Source organism: Lissotriton helveticus, chromosome 1_1, assembly GCF_964261635.1.
Source record: "Lissotriton helveticus chromosome 1_1, aLisHel1.1, whole genome shotgun sequence".
Lineage (NCBI taxonomy): Eukaryota > Metazoa > Chordata > Amphibia > Caudata > Salamandridae > Lissotriton > Lissotriton helveticus.
Genome location: NC_136057.1, coordinates 1,439,197,343 through 1,439,219,806, shown reverse-complemented (window position 1 = coordinate 1,439,219,806; position 22,464 = coordinate 1,439,197,343). Strand labels below are relative to the sequence as shown.

At 45.7% G+C, this 22,464-nt stretch overlaps 1 protein-coding gene across 1 annotated transcript in view; it reads right to left on the bottom strand.

The window, feature by feature from the left end:
• Positions 1–8,236: 8,236 nt before the first annotated feature.
• The window catches only part of MRI1 (methylthioribose-1-phosphate isomerase 1), a 48,174-nt gene continuing 33,946 nt past the window's right edge, over positions 8,237–22,464 (bottom strand). The window contains exon 6 of the mRNA XM_078685520.1: positions 8,237–8,600. Within this exon, the coding sequence (XP_078541646.1) occupies positions 8,461–8,600 (140 nt within the window). The 3' untranslated portion in view covers positions 8,237–8,460. The remainder of the gene's footprint in view (positions 8,601–22,464) is intronic.

The following is a 22,464-nucleotide window of genomic DNA, read 5'->3' as shown; positions in this document are numbered from 1 at the left end:
GAACAAGGGGATGTTCGCTGCGCCTTTCTTTCCAGAAAAACCAACTGGGGTACCGGATGAGTAACGCCTCCTTAAATCAGGTACATCTCCTTATAAAAACTTTTTTTTAGCAAGACTAAACTAGATTAAGTAGTTTTTTAGGATGGACGTAATTTTCATCTAAACAGAGTGGGGTATATCTTCCCTTTCAGACAGCCGTCAAGGCACCACTTTGGAAGCAAGAAATAAATAGGACTAACAGGTAATCAATGATGAAAGTAACCGCATAATTAAAGATAATGCAGCAAGTTTGAGTCCCAGCAAAGACTGAAATTAATCTATCTTGCAGACTGATTTTCTAAAATGCGATGTGACCACACAATAATGAGAATACATCCAGGACAGTGTGAAAAAGATATGGAATAAGGTCATCATTCCATACTATATATGTAAATTACACTGACTAATGTTAATACTACCATGTGTGATAGAGCCACAGCAGTAAAAAGGAGTTAGTTTTAACACCCGGGACCCACCAATAAATTGTCCAACCTAAGAGGAAATACAGGCCCAAAACTATCCAATTTTTGAGGTCACAAGCCCACATACTAGTAGAAGACAAAAATGTATGACTAGGGCTTCATTAAGTGTGGTTCTGAAATTCAAATCCAATGTACACAAGCGACAAGAGACTATACAATTTAAATTGTGCTGTGTAAAGGTTTTTTGAAATAAACAAACTGGGGATAGAAACAAGGTGGCATTTAGACCTAATTGTCTGGTAAAAAACAGAAGTGGAAAATTCAATTTGCAAAGTCCGTACTATGAATAGAGGTAACATAGAAATGATCTTTTGTGACTTCTATGCAATATACTGATTTAAATATGCTTACCAACAGGATTTTCTTACTTGAGGCAACCATCTAGTGCCACAAGAGGAGAGATTTATATTTTGTCTTGATAAAGATGGTTTATTATTGAAAAGTCCATCGAAACGCGTCGACGCCCAACATCGCACAATCGAATAATCAAGCTCATCCTGAGAACAATACATATTAAGCGGGTCTAGGATTGAGTTTGGAATAGTATATATTTTTTTTTTGAACCTTTATTTATGAATGCGAGCAATTACAGGCAGAGGCCTACAACCACCTGGCCGGCCACTAAGGAAGTCATAATAATAGCAAAGCAATAATAAAAAACGTAGCAGCACAAGACCAGGAGGACCCGTAAAGGCAGGAAGAACGTAGGAGCAAGCATGTGTGTAGGCAGTCAGGAGTAATGAAGGTTCGTTTTCAAATCTTTAAATCACAGGATCACTATCAAGCAATCGTTCCAGGTCCTGTAGGTAGTCCGCACAAAGGGAGAGGTCAACAAGCAACCCGAATGCAGTAGGGAAAAAGGGGCTACGCGAACAAATCAGGAGGAGTCCTAACACAGTTACATATCATAGCACACCAGCGCCCCATCCCTCAAAACCGAAAACACTGCAGAGACCCTAAGGAACGGTAGTACAGAAAAAGAAAAAAAAAGGGGCCATAGAACCAAGGAAGAAACAAAGAGCAAGAAAGAAAAATCCCCCCCCCCCAACCTGCACCCCTGCACCCCTGCACCCCTGCAGAAGGCCACGGCCTACCCCCCCCCCCCAGCAGTGTGCCTGTCGCCCTAAATAAGAGACCCGAAATGTAGTAAGTTAGTAAAGAAGAAAGAAAGAAAGCGGAGGAGGAGAAAAATCAGTATGTCAGCACCCAATCATCCATCCCCGGAGCCCAGAACCACAAAGTCAACACAGAAGCGAGAGCAGTGGCAGTCAAAACAGATCGCGCCCCTCGTAGTCACCAGGTAAACCAACACCATCCATCAATGAAGCAGACTCAGCCCTGTCCCGTGCGCTCGATTGCACCAGCTGAGTACATCCAACCAGCCACCATGATGATGAATGTGGGCGACAAGGAGAGGCCAGTGGGTTGTTTTCCGACATCCGCCGTAAGCAACAGTGTGCTGTGAAGGGCGTCAAATGAAAGCTCCACGAACGGCACCAGTCCCCAATACCTAGCGACAGCCGATAGTTCCGCTGGCCCTCCAAAGCCGCCATATCCACTGGGAAGATCTCAGCAGACCGCTCAAGTGTAGGGTGTGGCATAATGTCCTGAGCGCGCGGATAGTCAAGCAAGGCGTGTCCGGCTACGGGAGTAATGGCCTCCAATTTGCGTCTCAGATCGCGAGCACTGCAGATCATGGCGCCACGAAGGGCACCGAGGGCAATCAGTACATCCCAGACCCCTGGCGACGTCCCATGAGCACAGTCCACGACGCTCATCCCTTCCATAGGCTCTACAGCAGGCTCTGCCATGTTAGTCAGGGTGTCACTGACCCACACATCTGATCGGGCATCCTCTCGCCCCCCATCAGAGCACAAGTGAGTCACAATTGCGAAGGTGGCAAACTCCATGATGTTTACAGAAAGGGACACAAAGGCAGCCTCAGCGGTGTCAGGGTCTCAAGCACACACCAGTGCCCCCAAGTCTCAAAACACCGACCCCTCGGCGAACAAAATGGCGCTCAGACTTACTTCGGGAGAAATGCAGGGGACGGCCGAGCCATGCACAGACGAAAAGTCCCAAATGAAGTGTAATCCCCCGGTTCCTCAATGTGCTACCGGCCCTCAACCCACTAGGTGGACCGGAGATCGCAGCAAGAGGCAAACGATGCTACGGAGGGCCTGATGGGAGGCGAGAGCATTTCTCCGGATCTACGGCTGATGGAGAGTTCAGGAGCACATCACCGAGCACCGCCACACTTCCCCTCCATAGGAATGCGGCTCGGGGTCAGGATAGGATGCAGGATCAGTGCACAAAGCAACAAGGTCGGCGGAGCCGAGTGCCTAGGCGGCCATCTCGGTCTCCGGCTTGGCTCCTCATGGAATAGTATTTTTGATGTGCAAATCCTCATGACAAATTATTGTGTCTCTGTTTGTCTCTCCTTCTCCTTCCTGAATTATTGCTTTACATGTGATTATTTTAACTTAGGTGATGATTTATGTTTAGATTGATCGGAATAGAATGATCTGACAGTTATAAATGCTTTTGAACTGTGATTATTCTGTCCATGAAATGATGATGTGTTTTTAAAGGCTTTTATATGTTTAATTTTAATAAATTTGATATATTTTACATACAAAAATGTTTATGTTTATGTTCATGTTTGATTATTCTTGCGTCCAATACTAATATTTGGGCTTAATTCTCTCAGCACTTCGGCCAAGGGAAGTTGTATAATTTCACTGTTTAAAGTGCCCTATTCCCCTGGTTCCTTAAGGGGTCTCTCTCAATCTTTTTTACATTGATCACAACAAGCCACTTCCTCAAAGCCAGACAACAGCCCACTTTCTCACTAAATGCCCTTACCCCTGACAAGTGAGATAAAACTTTACACCACAAGTGAGCAGAAAGCTTTTTAGGTCTCGCTGAGCCAGCGCATGCGCTGGTCCGAGACATTTAGTATCGGGGTTTTCAAAGTGCTGCCTGGTGGCCTAGCGCTGGCGTTCACGCAGGCGTGCACGCGCGCAGCCGCCATCTGCCTTCCTTCCAACTTGATCACTTTAACTTTTTCGGGCTCATTAAGCCTTGCGTGCCTCAATGAGCTTTCACTTTCGTGCTTGTATTTACTTTTTGCGCGCCCACACAACTCTTGGGCGCGATCACTTGGTAAACATCAAATGGACTACATTGTGGTATCGGTTTAAACTTCGAAGCGCCCCAGCAGGTTTAAGCATGTCTCTCCTTGCAGAAACCACCCTTCAATCTGCACACAAGAGACTCACTTGCAAGTCGTGTTCGGGGAAATGACAGGAACTGAGGAGGGTAATAAGAAGCAACTTGTCATCTTCTTGTTAACAGACTAGTGAGTGCAGGATATATAAATTACTGTGTCACACACTACCACGCAGTTTGGACAAGAGCAGCTTTAGATGCTATTCTTGTATTCCATACATTTGCAGCAAGACGTTACACGTTGTTGTCTCACCCTCAAGAAACGTATCTATGTTCAATGCTTAAAATCCTTGGGGCCTTTGGTGCATTTGTAACTTTGTTTCTGTGGCGTGAAGGGTTGGTGACTCCGACTGTAATGGGTCTGCTGAGATATTTATACAGTTAGGCTGTACTTGTTCAGCATTCCAGCGTTTCTTTTGTTCTGTCAAAAACTATCACGTTATGCAAACCAAGTGTGAGACAATGAACTGTGTGGTTTGACTCCTGGTATGTGGTTTTCTTATGAATTAAAATTCCTTAAATGTGGTTTCCCGCTGAGATGTGCAACCCCACATACTTCTGAGCCCCGCGCCATGTGTCGTCATTAACTTCCTGAGGCTCTGAACAAAACATACGGGCTTCCCAGCCTGTGTAAAGAGCCTGGCCGAATCCCCCCCTATGAAGAAGCGGAGGTTTGGAAAGGACACCAGAATCATGTCTGCAGAGATTTATGATTATTTAACAACAGTAGCGAGTTTCTGAAAATTAGTTTTCTTCTTGTGAAAAGGGACCAATTGAAGTAAAAGGTTTTTTCTATTTAACCAGTGTGCTTATAGTAGCAATTTTTCAGTTGCATGTGTCGTGTAGTGGTTGCGGGGGCTGATGTTAGCTGTGCGTCTCACCACCGAGGTTGAATTTTGGAGTTAATTTCCCTTGTTCGCTAGTTATGTTTTCTGAATATGCAACTCAAAATACGTCCCATTCTGGTCACAAAAAGAAGTTCAAAAACAATATGATTCCCTCTTGGTTTAGGGTTTATGGTAGCTGCAATTACGCAATTTACACCATTTTCTGAATAGAAATGTCAGCTCTTTATTGGCATAAATGAATGATGGGCAGGGAACCACGCGGCTTTATAAGCATTTCATGCTTCAGTGACTTGGTTCATAGATTTATGCGTCTTCACAAGTAAAAGAAACATGCCAACATCTATTCCAGACAGAAAAGTACTTGTTAAAGAACAGTAACATTTTTATGGTAGTCCATATTTAATCTAGCACATGCGCATCACCTCCTCATCAACTTCTCCTTTTGTCACAGAGACCCAAGAGTTTTATATATTTTTTGTTTATTTACATTTTTATTTAGGGTAGCACAAGCAAAACAGTGGCAGAGTGTTTTAAATAGAACCAAATGCGGAGGGGTAGCAACGCTCTGCCTTAACCCAACTCCTACTACAACAGGGCTGCCAAACAATGAGCATGTTCCTTAAGAATTCACAATAATTGAAGTTCGAGGATGAGACTGAAAAAGTCTGGCAGAGTGTAGATACCTTTACACTATGCTACACTCCTGTGTTAAATATATTTTGCAGGTAGATGAAGATCTATTTCCCTGTGCAGTCCAGGAATATTCCTTGATGACTGGGTGGCACTTTTTTCAATAAAAGCACTGGGTAAGGAGTCTTTCCAGATGTCGGTAGCAGCGCCCATTGGATGTACCATGGCAAAGGGCCAGGGTGACTTCAGAGAGACTAAAGATAGGAATTTCCGTCTAATAACATAACGTGTATTTGTAAAGCGCACGTTCAGACGTAGGCATCGTGGCGATGAATAACAGATGCTTATTCAGCTACTTTAACCCTTGTGCAAAGAAGTGATGCATAATGATATGTTATGAAACTGCACCAGCTTCAACAAATGTGCAAGCCCATCATTCAATAGAATGGCTTGCATTTTTCGGGGAGACTGCGATTGTGTGCATCTTTGCACATCTCACTTCGTAAGAATATGCCAAAGTCAGATATACTCTTTGGCTACTCTCATTCAGATGGTGCAGGGATGAAGGCCTGCTGGAGACAACAGGCCTCCTCTACTACAGAGGTCTGTAGCATCCAGAGGATTGCCCTTAAAGGAGTTCTGGAGGCAATATGGGCAACAGGTGAAATACGCACCACCCTGATAATGGCAGACCGTTAGCATTTCTATCCCTTTTTTCGACCTTTAAGCTCCTTGAGCCATCTCCTGTTCAATGTGTGTGGGGGCAGATCCGAAGGGAAGCATCTCTAAAGACATCATAAACCATACAACATTGCAGACTGGCCCTCACTTTTTTGGAAAATCTGAAAATAAATATGCTCTTGCTGAATGCTAAAATATTCACACCTGGGGAAGATATCACAAAAGGGAAGTGATCCCCGGTAGATGGGTAGCAAGCAGCGCACATGTTTGGGAAATCCAGAATCTAAGACTAAGAGTCAAAAACAGTATGTTTACAATCGGTCTTCAATTCTTCTCAGGCATCAGACTGTACAGTGTGATGCAAAGTATGTCTCTACATACCACACTCTGTGAATAGCCGTCACTTCTTTATACCACCCAATACATTTCTTTCTCTGTCGCATCGTTCTGTCCCGTCTCATTCCTTTAACTAAACGCTCCCTTTTTTCCTGTCTATTTATACATGGCTACGTACCTACCAGACTATTGCTCTCCCTTTAAACTCTCTCTGTACGTCAAACCTCTCCTTCAATAAACCTCAGTGCCACGCAACATTTACCGTTCATGACCTCAACTTGCCACCTCTCTCCGATCCTACCTCTAGATCTCTAGCTCTCTGTCAGCTCTCTGCCCCGCTCTTCTCCTCAAGTGCCCCTCTCTCTCTCTGTATCTCTCCCTACTTTCTCTTCTTTCTGCATTGTGCTGCTCTATTTGCATCTCATCCCCCTTCATTTCTCTTCCATTTACTTCACCTCCCTCTTAATTTCATCTCTCTTTATCTTACCCATTCTATCATTTTTGCCATTTATACCTTTCTCTACCTCTCGCATGCCTCTTTCTACCTCACCATTCTCTTTCATTTCTCTCTCTGCCTCACAACTCACTGCCTCACCTCTTTCTTCCCCACCTCTCGTACACTATCTAGCCTCTCCATTTACCTCACCTATTGGCCTTCTATGTCTCTCTTTTTTATTGATGTCCTCTTTCCCTCACTATTGCCATTATTTTATTTCTTTCTCTCTACAGTGTTCTCTCTACCTCTCCCACTCCATCTATCACTCCCTTTGCTTTTATCTCCCTTTCTATCTCTTCACTGTTTCCGTTCACTCTCTCTGCTTCCAATGTCTCGCTCGTTTAATACATGTCTTACCTCTGTCTCTCTCTCTCCCTATTTCACCATTCTCTACTTCTCCCTCGCCCTTCCTCTGTATTAGCCTCATCTCTCTACCTCATCTGCACCTCTTTACTCTCTACTTCTCATATCTTTCTATTTTTCATCCCACCGGCTCTACCTGCCTCTCTGCCTCGCGACTGTTTACCTGACCTGTCATTCTGTGCTTCACTTTTCTTTGTGCTATCTCATTATAACTCACCACTCTTCCTATCTTATTTCTCTCTAGACCTTGCCCCTCGGGTTGGCACCTTTCTCACCAGCCTACATTTAAAACTGCATGCCAGGTCTCTAAATAAAAGCATTGGCCTAGCCAACAGGTCTCGCCTTTGGGACCTTATAAGTTTTTAGCCATGCAACAGTTGATGTTATTGCACCAAGGATATTGTGCTGCATAACTAAATACCTATAAGGTCTCAAAAGCGAGACTTATTGGCTATGCCAAGGTTTGTTCTCCTTTGCGTCATGCAGAGAGGGAGTGTTCAGAAACATCAACGTTGGGCCAATCTCAGAAAGGACCTCTACTTCATAAAGTTCTTACTTGAGCTTAGACAGGAAAAACACAAGAGGGTGCTGGGAATGCCAGCTCTCTTACGGCACTGAGATAGTGGTGCATGGGCGAGTCTTGCATTGGAAGCATTTCTGGATGCATTTTCCATCTTAGGAGGTAGGCGATCCACCTCATGAAGTAATGAATGGGACAAGGACCAGGGACATAGAGGTAATGTCCTGATTCAGCATAGATAAGGTGTTCGGAATACTGCTCCAATCCCAAAGAGCCTCCACCGCTCAATATTTCTATATTCTCACGTCTATCTTAGTTCTCCTATTGTCACTTCCGTTATCCCCCCCATGACAGGTACCTTCCGGTACTCGTTATTCCCCATCCATCATAATACAAATAACACAAACAAGCTGTACAGCTTTCTAGATTTTAACTTTAAAAGCGACCTCAAAGACAGCATGTATTTTGAACCTTTGCTCCTGCACAATACACGCAGGCTAATTAATGTAGTCAACGTAAATATTTCATTATGATTGGTTAAGTAAACCCTTGATTTTGCATAGAAGAGCATTTCTAGACAATGCAGCTACACAAAATAATTCGAAACTCCTTTATCGTTTAGTGCAACCACAGCCACCAGGCTATCTTATGCAGATGATGTTTATTGGGGGAAATCCTGGAAATATTACATGATGAGATGAAGAGGCCATTGGTATAAAATCTAAATTGAGCAATTTTGGTCATTTAATCGAAGTATTTGGTTACTGTAAGGTTGTGAAGAGCTGTCATCTAGCCACCCTGGAAGACTTCTAGAATGCAAGAACACCCATCCTGCTATTGGCAGTCCACTTTTATTGGCTTGGTAAGAGACGAGCGCAGCTCCTGAGGTGAAAAGACACCTAGTTCAGTGATGATTCCTCCAGTGATGAGGGCAGCAGGGGTGACATCAAAGGCAGGGTTCCATACACCGATACCTGAGGAGAAGGTAGAGTGAAATGCACCAGTGAGCACAACGTCACCCAAATCTTGACCCTACAAATACTCACAAAAACACAAGTCAAAATAAAACATATACTTTTGCAAAGATTTCGATACACTGTGCGTTGCCAACATTTATAACATTTATAGCTCCTCTACAACTACAGAAGGGTAGATAGATCAACATTCCTCTACTAAGAATTATAGAAGGTACAAGATAGGCCATGCCACCTCTGAGCAAAATAAACCTCTCCAAACCCTGATGAGTTTTGCCCCTGAGGGTGCAGTCTACAGGTGTTGCAGCAGAGCGGTCACAAGCCCTGTCCTAATAATACATTTTTTTTTAAATGTTACTTAAGTATCTGGGCATGCCTAACTTGCTAAATGTGGTACAATAAAAAAAATAAAAATAAAAATCGTACTGGCTCATGTGTCGCTCCTTACCTCACCTCACTTCTTGCATTTCAGACCTCTCTTAATTTCGCTCTCTACAGATCTCTCAACCCACTCCTCACTCTATAGCTTTACTCTCCATACCTGCCACTCTACCCATTGTACCTCAACTTTTTCCTCACCTCTGTACCGCTCTCTCCAAGTCTCTACACATCATCTCCCTCAGCACCCTTTATGCCTCGCTCCTCTCCACATCACTTTCTTTATCTCACCTCTTTATCCATCTGTTTACATATTAGCTCTTGATACGTCACACTGCTATACCTTATTTCTCTATCACATCTAATCTCTCTACCTAACTGCTTAATTTAGCTATTTCTTTGCTCTCACCGTTTTTATAACTTCTCATTTTACCCCTCTCCCTACATTTCATCTCCTTGTACTTTACATTCAATATATATATATATATATATATATATATATATATATATTCACTGAAAAAACCATAGGTTATAGACCATATATAGTTAGGAATTAGCATTTAGAAAACCTTATTTTACTCACACAAAACCATTGAAATTCCATATATAGTTAGTTGCACTAACTATATATCGCGCACCCGCAATCCACTGCTGATGATGTCACATATTACATCATTCATGACATGGTCAGTGACATCACTGATGACATCACTGATGACATCTCAAATGACATCAATGACCACATCACTGATGATATCATTCATGTGACAATACAATGCATCTCCTCACATTTTAATATAACCTCTGTTACACTCAGTGTTAAATACAGAGTATAATTTTTGAAACCATTGACACACCAATACTAGTTACTACATACGCACTCACTGATTCCTACGTCTACACACACATTCACTCATTCACCCATACAATCATTCATACATACAATCAATCATCTTTACAACACTATCATATGCACTCATACACCTATACAGACACTCACACTCTGCCACTCATCCATGGAGTTACTCACACACCTAGTCAGTCCTGTAAAGAATCAATCACACTTCCATTTTCTAATCTATACAGTTAAACATAGAGCACCTTACGTTTTCAACCATATACTAACACATACTTAGTCTCTTATACAATCATTGATACAAGTACACATTGATCTGCACAGAGTCACACACCTCCCAGCCAGCCACACACACACTCAGTCTCCCATGCAAATACTTGGGCAATCAATCAATAACCCATATAGTTACTCATATAGCTACTGATCAACACATGCTGCAGTTTACAGAACAACAGACATAATGATGCACAAATTAAGACAGTTTAGTCACTAACCCATGCACTCAGTGAGACACATTTAATCACTCACTCATACATTCAGTCATGCACCTACTAAATCCTTCGTCCAGACACTTATACTTCCACTCATTCTTCAATATGTAAGACATATTTTAACTTTACAGAAACACACAGTCACTGGATGTTGTCATCAGTGATGTCATCCGTGATGTCACTGACCATGTCATGAATGATGTAATATGTGACATCATCAGCAGTGGATTGCGGGTGTGCGATATATAGTTAGTGCAACTAACTATATATGGAATTTCAATGGTTTTGTGTGAGTAAAATAAGGTTTTGTAAATGCTAATTCCTAACTATATATGGTCTATAACCTATGGTTTTTTCAGTGAATTTTCAAGGTTTTGTAAATGCTAATTCCTAACTATATATGGTCTATAACCTATGGTTTTTTCTGTGAATTTCATTGGTTTTTTAACAGCTAATATCTGTAGCTGTAAAATGTATTCTTCTTTAAATCCAAAAATATATTTTATATGTTTATGAATAATTTTTTTTTTAAATATTTTTTTTTCTTCGTTCCCGCTTCGCGAATCGGGAAGCTTCCCGTTAGCTGACCTTGATGCCGCGAAATAGACCGCGAGCCGGTAAACGTTTCTTTACCGCAAGTGCCGCGTTAGAAAACAACATCGTGACGCCGCCCGTCCGCATGACGTTTCACGTTGTCGCGTGATACGTCATATGACGTGCTACGTTAGCGAACTGGTACGCGAAGCGAGTCGCAAAGCGCAGGTTTCTGGAAGCAAACCGGGAGGCCCTGCAAAGCGCTTAACGTAAACACAGCAAGTCATGTGACTTGGTAATAACACTTTTCATTGGTTCATTTCACTTTTGGTTTCCTAATGATGTAAGACTAGGTCATATAATCTAAAATGAACACTTTTGATTGGTTGAGAACTCTTGTTTTTCCCAAATGATGAAAATCCCTCCTTCTTTCCTCACTCTGACTTTCATCATTGTGAGAGAAAGACCCTTTGTGATCACTGAGCAATGGCTTCTTTAGTAGCTTCAGCTGGTGCTTCCCCACCACCTCCACCACATCCAAGGAAGAGTGGACCACCTGCTCAAGTTGTAATTCAACAAGAAGAAGAAGAAGAGGAACAGGAGGACGAGCACGAAGAGAGGCAGTTTTTGCCTGAGCAGCCCAGGACGTCTCACCGGGAAGAAAACTTCATTTGGCAATTTTTTTAAATTCCCAAAGGTCAGAAAAAAGTAAATGCAAGATACGTAACTTGCCTTATATGTCAAGATAGACTGTCCAGAGGGACCGACAAAAAATACAGTTTCGGAAACTACACAATGCATCGCCATATGACTAGGTGGCATCCTAACAACTACAGTGCTGCACAGTTTCGGAACGACCTAGATAATCTCCCTATTATGGCCAGAAGATCTGTTGTACCGGAAGTAACGGGACCAGAGGGCAGGGAGATGGTGCCAAATATACAAATGAGATTTGGTGATGTAAAACACATCTGCGCATTTTGCGATGGATTCATTTCCTACGGAGAAAAAAGCATCACTCTGATCAACAGAGCTATTGACTATCATATGCAAGTTTGTCCGAAACGCCCAAAATAATAAATACTTCTTTTTTTTGTTTTGTTGCTCCTGTTGAGCCCTTTACAATGAATCGTTTTCATTGCCCCCTCCAAGAAAAACCCAAAAAAATATAAAACTGTTCCGAAAAATTCAAAAACAGTAAAAAAATGTTCAGAAAAATTAAAAAAAAAAAAGTTCTTTTCAGAACTACCTCCCCGTTATTAAAAAATTGGTACAATATTTGGAACTGTGCCAACCTCTATTTCTCTTAGTTCGCTTCCTAGTTCGATCGCCGGTACGCGAACCGGAAGCGAACCAAAAACAGTAAGTATAAGGGAAGGAAACAGACACTTATGTTAAAAGAAACACAGCTATAAGGGAGTAAACTAGAGATACCATTACCCGTAATCCACTGCTGATGATGTCACATATTACATCATTCATGACATGCTCAGTGACATCATCAGCAGAGGATTGCGGGTTTTTTGGCAACATGCCTTATCCACGGTTTAATAACGCTGCCTTTTGCTTTATATAAGTTTTCAAATTGTATGAAATATATACCAATAGGTCGTTATGAACCTTTAGGTAGTGCTTTTCTTCATGAGGTCTGGTCGCTTCCATACACATACAGATGTTTCAAAGATGATCAAGAAGTTTATCTGAATGGAGAGGAATGCACTGAGACGCCAGATCATTCACTAATGTGTAGGCACATACAGTTACACGGTTCATGCAACAAACACCGACCAAATATGGCTTGCGTGTTGCAAGGCACGCCAGTTCCTGCTATCATCCCCACGTTCAAGTTGTTGGAAAATGGTAGTTATTTGATGCTCAATAATGAAGATTGTTCTGAGTTAATTAAAAGTATTCCTTTTATCGTAACAGTAAGTGAACGGGTTATTTGCTGCAGAAATGTTCTATTTCCTCCCACACATGAACATAGGGAGTTTTCAATCTGGCCACAAATACCAACCTTGGGACACGTTTCAACGGCATGGCAAGAATAAGAGCTCTTTTGTCTCAGAGAGAGGTGGCCTTGAGTTCGGCCCGTGAAACTTTCGTACTTCACATAGCGAACACCCATACAGAGGTGCACACCCTTTTCAATTAAGATTTGCCTTTCAATTTCAGCAACATGTTTCCGACTATCTTTAACGCATCCTCCACAAAGTCCCTGGCACACTTTTTTAAAGTTGTTACCAGTGGTCTCGTGACTTCATTTGAGAAAATCTTTGGAGTCATCCCTGCTTCCTTTCATTGTATTTTCTGCACTCTGGTTCGTAGATTGGCATTTTTACTTGCATTACCAGCGGACGCTCTTGTGCTTTTTTACATTTTTAAATATGGATGTCCCTCCTATGCAACCTCCGACCCTGCAGCTGCTGACACTGTTCCGCAATCGCATGCTAGAATATTATGGCACAATGCCGTTGGCGATATTAAGCACGGCATATGGATTATCTTTTCGGTTCTCCTACTTCACCTGTGTCCAGCCTGTATTTCACTGCCTGACCTGTGATTTCGATTGGGCCATTGATTTGTGTCTCTGCGGACCGGTTTCTCCTGACGTCGACTTTAATCAGCTGATGACTCCTATCATTACTCACGAGTTGGTTTGTCCTGGCGAAAGGATTATGGCTGTGGCATTGATGCATGGACTACTTGGTCCCTGGAATTTACTGGCGGCAGCACAGTCTTTCTTGGAACAGAGCTTTCTTGAAAACCCACCGAGCTGTCCTCTGATGGTGATAGAGGATCCGGTGCTGGGAGAGCACGTATGTTCTTTTCCGCTTTTAAATTGGATGGCTGAACTGTTTTCGGATGAAGACGGTGACTTCCTATTGGAGGCTGTTGCAGCTTATTTTGCATACACAGTTATGTCATAGACCTTTTTCATGTTTGATATGCTGAGTACTAGCATTTCATTGACAATTCATTGACTTATTTGTCAAGTTTTTATTATTTACCTTGCCTATTGGCTTAAGACTCGATAAAGTACTTGGCTGTTTTATTTTTCTTTAGCATTAAATTTTCCTAGTTTTTAATGCTTTACCTTGCGGACCGTCCACATATAAACTTGCAATCTGCTCTCATGAGATGGCACTTCTATTATCTTATTCAGTTCGTTTCCGGATCATGAGGAGGTGTCATCTAGGTCCTGGATATCTTTACACCGTGTTAAGTTAGCATGGGCTCATTACCGGTTTAAACGCCATTTTCCCTTTTTTGCAACTTCTGCACACGACACTTAGTTGTTGCTTTAGCTTTCCACCTAGTAGTTCATCGTGGTTTACATGAGAATAATATGTTATTGGTCTACTATCTGCTTTACTTGTTAAACTATATCTGTACAGCGAGTGCTAAAGTTTCAAGAACAACACGATACAGAATGGTTATGAGGTCTGATCTCCACGACTTCATACTCATAACATAAGTGCAACTTCTGCCAATTCTGGGCATGAGGCGGGTTTTATATTGCTTTGCCGAACACACATACACAACAGTTGATGCGGTTCACATGAAGAGAGAGCTGGTGTATGCTGATGTGATTCCTTCAAATCTAAGACACTAAAGTATGGGCACGCCCTAAACCAACACAAAGAGACCTTCTTAGCAAATAATATAATATGTGTATTAGGGAGGGTGAGATATAAGCAGCCGCGGGCCGTGGAGGGAGTTACGATGGGGCAGGGAGGCGGGGAGGGGGAGAAGCAGGGTGGAGCCCTCTCTACCTTGCCCCTCCCCCTCCCCGCCTCCCTGCCCCACCGTAACTCCCTCCACGGCCCGCGGCTGCTTATAAGTGTTGCTAACTCTTATTCATTTACAGCATGTTAACATACTGTCACCATTCGCTTTTTATGTACTAGTAACTATGCTGGTAATTTTGCTACTGATAATATGTGTACTTGTATTCTCCACCCTGCTTCTCCCCCTCCCCGCCTCCCTGCCTCACCGTAACTCCCTCCACGGCCCGCGGCTGCTTATAAGTGTTGCTAACTCTTATTCATTTACAGCATGTTAACATACTATCACCATTCACTTTTTATGTACTAGTAACTATGCTGGTAATTTTGCTACTGATAATATGTGTACTTTTATTATCTAAGGTACTACGCCTGAGAAGACGGCATTAGTAAATAAACATTTCAAATACACATCTGTTCTTCTTAACTCCATGTTCTGGTTTCTAAGAAATCTATAACGACCGACTGTTCATGAGTTCCACGTATCCTGAGGTACTATAAGTTCATATTCTGGATTGTCTAAACATTGAGAGTTTGTTATATCCAATGTGACACTGTACCTAGCTTGCTAAGGAGTTTTTGATTACTAACGTGAGTTTTGGGACACCCTAATTCGCCGAGGGTCCAATCCTCTGTCCACAGTTCTGTGTGAGAACAGAAACCCTGCGACAGGGGCACCCCCGACCCTTGCTGGAGCTTCATCACACTTGCGATACAACTCCAGCAATGCATTCGCCGAGGTTCCAATACTCTGTCCACAGTTCTGTGTGAGAACAGAAACCCTGCGACAGGGGCACCCCCGACCCTTGCTGGAGCTTCATCACACTTGCGATACAACTCCAGCAATGCGCCACCTTTACGGCACAGATACATCACGCATCTGTGCTGTTTTTGCCCCATGATGCGCCGCATTGTAAATGCAGCACACCATAGGTGACGGAACAGCGGCACAGAATGACTAACACATCCCTGGTGATGCGCCAGTCATCATAAATGTATCCCTATGCTTCTTATCTTGTTAGAGATGAACCGCCATATGTATCATCAAAGTTATTTGCATTTCCTAAATAGCGAACTTTAAGGAATAAATAGCGATTCTTTACCATTCCTAGTTTGCGATGAGCTATTTGCTAATTAGCCGAATGTAGCCCAATGAAGCCCAATGTAGCCCAATGTAGCCCAAAGATGGCCGCCAGACACACAAAAAAACAAATGTAGCCCAAATATCAGCCAGATGTAGCCCAACTATAGCCCAGTGACAGAATGACCAATCAGCTTCGCAAACCTCCGTTACGCGAAGCGGAGCGCTGTTACAGATATATATCTTTTTTTGAACGTTAATTTCTCAAAATCCACTGGAGCACATATATTGAGACCTAGCAAAGGCACATCGGGCTACCAGTCCCTAATATTTTGCCAAGTTTCGTGCAAATCCATTCAGCCGTTCAATTATTATTATTATTATTTTTTTTTGCCCCGCGGGGCCCTTTTAAAACCTCCACATCAAACCTAGGGGGTCAGCGAGGATCTACTATGCCCCCTTATAGTTATTTCCCCCTTTGTTTTGACCTCCTCTTGTCTCTCGATCCTACCGAGAGACAAGATGGCGGCCGCTACGGACTGTTTGGAATGTTGACAGACGCCGGAGAACCAATCAGCTTCGCTTCACAAAGCTCCGTTGCGCGAAAAGTCCGCGAACCAGAGCGCTGCCCGGTCCGCTGTTACAGATATATATCTTTTTTTAAACGTTAATTTCTCAAAATCCACTGGAGCACATATATTGAGACCTACAAAAGGCACATCGGGCTACCAGTCCCTACAATTTTGCCAAGTTTCGTGCAAATCCATTCAGCCGTTCGGGCTAAAAGTGAGGCCAACCGCCCGATGGAAAACTCAATGTTAAAAACACGTTTTGGGACCCCCCTTTTTTCTCGGCCCCCACTGGACGAACCCCCCCCCAAATTTTCAAGGGCTGCTCAGAAACAAAATGTGCCATTTTCCTGAAAATTTCAGCCAATTCCGTCCACAAACGCCAAAGTTATTAGACATAGAATTTTCAAAAAACCCATAGAGAAAAAATCCTAACTATATATACCTACTGGCGACCGCCAGTAGGTAATATATATATATATATATATATATATATATATACACTCTTTGACCTAGCGGACAGCGCACTTCAAGGACGCGCTTACCGGACACTGCACCAGCCGGACCTAGCGGACAGCGCTCTTCAAGGACGCGCTTACCGGACACTGCACCAGCCGTCACCGGACCTCGCCGCACCCGCTCCGCGGGTGCCGCAGCGCCGGAGTTTGTGTGGGGCATCAGCCCAGGACTTCAAGGGGAAAGCCGCTTTCCATCTGTGGCTGGGGGCTGCAGGGCTGCGAGCGTCAGGGACTCCATTACCCAGGAGTCCCTGCTAGACCGGCACCTACTTCCGGTCCGCTCTCCCTGGCGGCCGGCCCACCGCCCACCTGAGGACCCCTTAAAACTCCCAGCAATCCAAATCTTAACTGGGACACTCTTTGACCTAGCGGACAGCGCACTTCAAGGACGCGCTTACCGGACACTGCACCAGCCGGACCTAGCGGACAGCGCACTTCAAGGACGCGCTTACCGGACACTGCACCAGCCGTCACCGGACCTCGCCGCACCCGCTCCGCGGGTGCCGCAGCGCCGGAGTTTGTGTGGGGCATCAGCCCAGGACTTCAAGGGGAAAGCCGCTTTCCATCTGTGGCTGGGGGCTGCAGGGCTGCGAGCGTCAGGGACTCCATTACCCAGGAGTCCCTGCTAGACCGGCACCTACTTCCGGTCCGCTCTCCCTGGCGGCCGGCCCACCGCCCACCTGAGGACCCCTTAAAACTCCCAGCAATCCAAATCTTAACTGGGACACTCTTTGACCTAGCGGACAGCGCACTTCAAGGACGCGCTTACCGGACACTGCACCAGCCGGACCTAGCGGACAGCGCACTTCAAGGACGCGCTTACCGGACACTGCACCAGCCGTCACCGGACCTCGCCGCACCCGCTCCGCGGGTGCCGCAGCTTGTGTGGGGCATCAGCCCAGGACTTCAAGGGGAAAGCCGCTTTCCATCTGTGGCTGGGGGCTGCAGGGCTGCGAGCGTCAGGGACTCCATTACCCAGGAGTCCCTGCTAGACCGGCACCTACTTCCGGTCCGCTCTCCCTGGCGGCCGGCCCACCGCCCACCTGAGGACCCCTTAAAACTCCCAGCAATCCAAATCTTAACTGGGACACTCTTTGACCTAGCGGACAGCGCACTTCAAGGACGCGCTTACCGGACACTGCACCAGCCGGACCTAGCGGACAGCGCACTTCAAGGACGCGCTTACCGGACACTGCACCAGCCGTCATCGGACCTCGCCGCACCCGCTCCGCGGGTGCCGCAGCGCCGGAGTTTGTGTGGGGCATCAGCCCAGGACTTCAAGGGGAAAGCCGCTTTCCATCTGTGGCTGGGGGCTGCAGGGCTGCGAGCGTCAGGGACTCCATTACCCAGGAGTCCCTGCTAGACCGGCACCTACTTCCGGTCCGCTCTCCCTGGCGGCCCGCCCACCTCCCTGAACGCCGGTATAATTTGGATCCATCCTCCCGCAGCGCGGGACGCAGCCCGGGCGAAGACAGGGCAAAGACCGGGCCGTTTGAGGCCGTTCGAGGTCTGAGCGGTCTGGTCTGGGCCCTTCCTCTGTCGCCTTTTTTTCCTTCTTGTGGTTGCTGCTGGCATTTGGGATTGTTCTTAGCGAGGTCCTACTTGGTCGCCACTGTTAGCACACATGTGTACTCGTGTAACCCGCAACAGGGCGGCCAAGGCGGGGCCAGCTCCGAATGGACCTATGGATGACTTTATTACACGAACGAACATTGCCATAGACCATGAAATTACCAAATTACAGTCTAGAGTGTCACTGGACCTAGAAGCTGCTAGAAAACTGTCTCTGGAATTTGCCACCCTTAAAAAATCCTCCCTTGGGCATATCGCATCTGCCATTACTCCTACTCGGGCTCATAATATAGGGGGAACTGAAGTTAAGGTTGATGTCCACGATATCCCAATTTCACCTACCCCCCTATCATCTTTGTGTCCGCTTGTTTTGCCGAGGATCAACTAACGGTTGTGGGTAGCCTCTCTGTCGCTTCTACCTCTATCCCAAACTCGCCAGATTCTTCTTTTGCCTCCACTACCTATGGAGGACTAGATAGTATCCCTGGCAACACTAATAAAAGAAAACGCTCACCCAGCATTTCCCCCCCATATAAAAAGATTCTGAAGAGGGGAGGTAACGGGTCTGTTATGGGTAACACACCAGTTATCGGTAGCACAGGGATGCCCTCCATTGCCCCCCAGACCGCTTGGTGTGCTAATAACGATGGGACTGCTTCTGTGGCTTCTGGTGGGTTTCCATCTGGCAGGAGTTTGGACTCTGCCCCAAACGACCAAGAAGGGAGGGAATCAGAATTTATAGGAGTAGTCTGGGACACCCTTAAAAGCCTATTGTCTCCCCTGGATTTAAGGCTCTCTCGAATAGAGAACAACCTCCTTGAGATGGAGAAAAGCATTATTGCTTTGGCCACTCTTGGCCTGAGAGGCCTTGAACACCAGGGTTTGATAGATAACAATAGAGTTGCCCAGGCAGCTATTCCCCCCCACACGGTCATTTTGGGTTCTCAGCCTAACCTCACTGCGCCTCGTTCCACTCAGCCCATTCCCAAACCACGGACCAAGAGAGTTGACATTGCAACCCCGGCTCCTCAGCCTAGGGCCAACATCTCTAACGCCCCTACTACTCAACCACATGTTCGTGCCAACCCGGCCAATGCGAGAACACAGAATCCCACCAGGTTTAGTTCTCGTTCTGCGCAAACCTCCCAAAACAAATTTAGCACTCGTTCTTTGGGGGGTCCAAGCTTTAGGAGCAACTTCCGAGGGGGATATATCGATCTTCCACCTGAAGCCAACGATTACGTGGCAGTATTGACGGGGGTGCCTGAAATACAGAATGGCCTCTATGAACATCAGCAATCCCTCCATAACAAAGTTATGCATTGGCTCAATTCCCATAGACCCATCCCTAATGGTAGGAAGAGCAGAGTCACAATGGTTCGCAGAGTCCCGTGGGTGGGAACAACTATGAAATCAATCCCTGGGGACTGCATAGTCGTAACTTTTGACGATGTTTTTACGGCCAATTTCATCTGCTCCTGGGTGAGCCAGAATGAGGGCTCTTCTATTGCCCCGAGGCCCTTGTCATTCTTTTATCCACCCCGGATGGTCCACCCTCAGGGGGGTAATTGGACTCTGGTTCCCCAGCAGCCCAGCTGGGGGCTTACCCCCAGGGTTCACAATCCAGCTAGTGGCTGGCTTGGTATCACAACCTTTAACAGGTTTGCCAGCCTTGAAGATGTGGATTGACCGGTAACACCCCCTGTTCTGGCTCCATCTCTCAAACCTAATACCCCGCAGGTGGAGGCTGTCTCTTCATCACTGTATACTACCTTGGACAGGGGGGGCATTGGTCCTCTGACCCAGGTTACGCCCCTGGCCACCCCTGGTCGGGGTTTGCTGCACCGTCCGCCGCTCGATGGCAATGCTAGTTCTTCCTCAGCAGCGATCTTGCCAGCCCAGGATTCGCTGGAAACTATGGCTCATTCTCAGCATCCCAAGCCTGACGGTCTCGATGTTGTGTACCCAGCTACTGCCGCCCAACCTTGCATAAGCTCGGTAGGCATGTCCTCGTTTAAGATCTTAAGTTGGAATGTGGCGGGGCTAGTGCGCAATCTAAATAAACCTGACTGGCATTCTTTTGTGGAGCCTTTTGGGATCTGTCTCCTACAGGAAACCTGGTGTGTGGAGCCCGTGCACAGGGTTGGTTTTGCAACGTACCATGTGCCGGCCTCCAAGCCAAAAGGCAGTAAAGGACGCCCTTCTGGTGGCCTTCATGTCTGGGTCAGTATCTCTCTGGGGCTCACCATAAAACATATCAACACTCAATCGCCAGATCTGCTGAGACTTACCATTCGGTGCCCGGGGGGCAGGATTATGGAATTGTTTAATTTGTATGCCAGGGGGGGTCGGGGGGGGGACTCTTCTCCTCTATTTTTCTCTGGAGTCGAAGAAGAGCTTCGGGGTTGCGAGATTGATTCCGCTATCTTATTGGCTGGCGATTTTAATTGTTGCTTCGAACCGCTGGCCTGCGAAGATATTTTGGACACGTGGGAGGATGATGCCAAGAGAGGCATTCCTCTGCTCGATCTCGACCCCATTAAAAAATGGTCACAGAAGGCCATTGATATCAACTCTCTCTGCTTGGAATATGCCCTAAGAGCCACAAACGGCCGCTCCAAATCAGACACTAGGGGTGCGCACACCTATAATAGGGTGGGCCACACCTCTAGAATAGACTATATATTGTTGAACCACAATTTGTGGGAGCATTTTCTTGATATGGAGGTCCAACAAACAGCGGACAGTGATCACAATCCCTTGGTTCTATCACTTGCTCTTCCATGGGAGGCAGGCGATCTAGTATCGCCTCGATCCACCTGGAAATCATCTAATGAAGTTGTCCCATCCAACTGTGGCAGAAGGCTGAAATGGGCCAAAGTTGCCTTGGATGAATCAAGAATGGCCCAAGCAAGAACCATAATGCTGGAAGCCAAGGGTACCTTGAGTATGTTGGACTCCGATGAAGCAGTTCTAACAACCTTCACGGAGATTATCGCATCACTTGGCAACCTGTTCTTAGTTCCCCAGGGAAGGGGTGGGGCTAGGCGGAGAACTGTATTAAGGGGCAGAGATCAATGGTATTCTCCTGCCTGTCGTCTGGCCAAAAGCAACCTTATTCGAGCAGTCGGCTTGAAAGATCCTGGGTTGATATCCTCTGCTAGGAAGGAATATAGAAAAGCCCAAGAGGTGGCAAGGGCAACTCACGAAACTAACTTCTGGAGTGAATTAATGGATGCGGGTTCCAGGAAGGACTCAAGGGCCTTTTGGGCCTTGTTTAGAGGTAGGGACAGGCCGGTTGACTCATTGTTGACTTGCAATATTACAGGGGATGCTTGGCTGGCCCATTTTTCAAAACTTTATACTAATTCTCAGGGGGCTAGGGGCCACTGTAGGGGCGAAAGCCACATAATATCGGTTAACAGCATACACTCTGACTCTACCTTTACAGCCAAGGAGGTAGAAGTAGCAATTAGGTGTATTGTGCCCAATAAGGCAGCGGGCCCAGATGGAGTTCCGGGCGACCTGCTGCGCATAAATATAGAGGAGTGGAGCCCACTTATTGCCAAACTCCTAAATGAGGCCATGGAGGGCGGAGGATTCCCGGATTCCTGGAGGGGCGCAGAAGTTGTCCCGATTTTTAAAAAGGGGTGTAGGGATGACCCTGCCAACTACCGACCCATAAGTCTGCTTGATTCCACCCAGAAGGTAGCAGGGAAGGTGGTATTAGGGAGGCTCCTCCAATGGGCTGAGGAAGCAAAGGTATTGTCTGACTTTCAGGCCGGCTTTAGATCTGGTACCGGCACTATTGAGCAGACATTCCGCTTCCTTATGTTGTATTGGAAAGTGGTTAAACTGGGCAAGGGCAGTCTGTATCTTGCTTTTATAGATTTGCGGACTGCCTTTGACCTAGTCAAACGTAACCAACTGTGGGCCGTTCTTGAGGGGTTGGGCATGCCCGCTTATTTGCTGGCATTAATCATCAAATTCCATGAGGAAAATTTTGCCAGAATTAGATGGGGTGCGCAGGGCGAAAAAACATCTCGCATCTCTGTAGACAGGGGGGTCCGCCAGGGG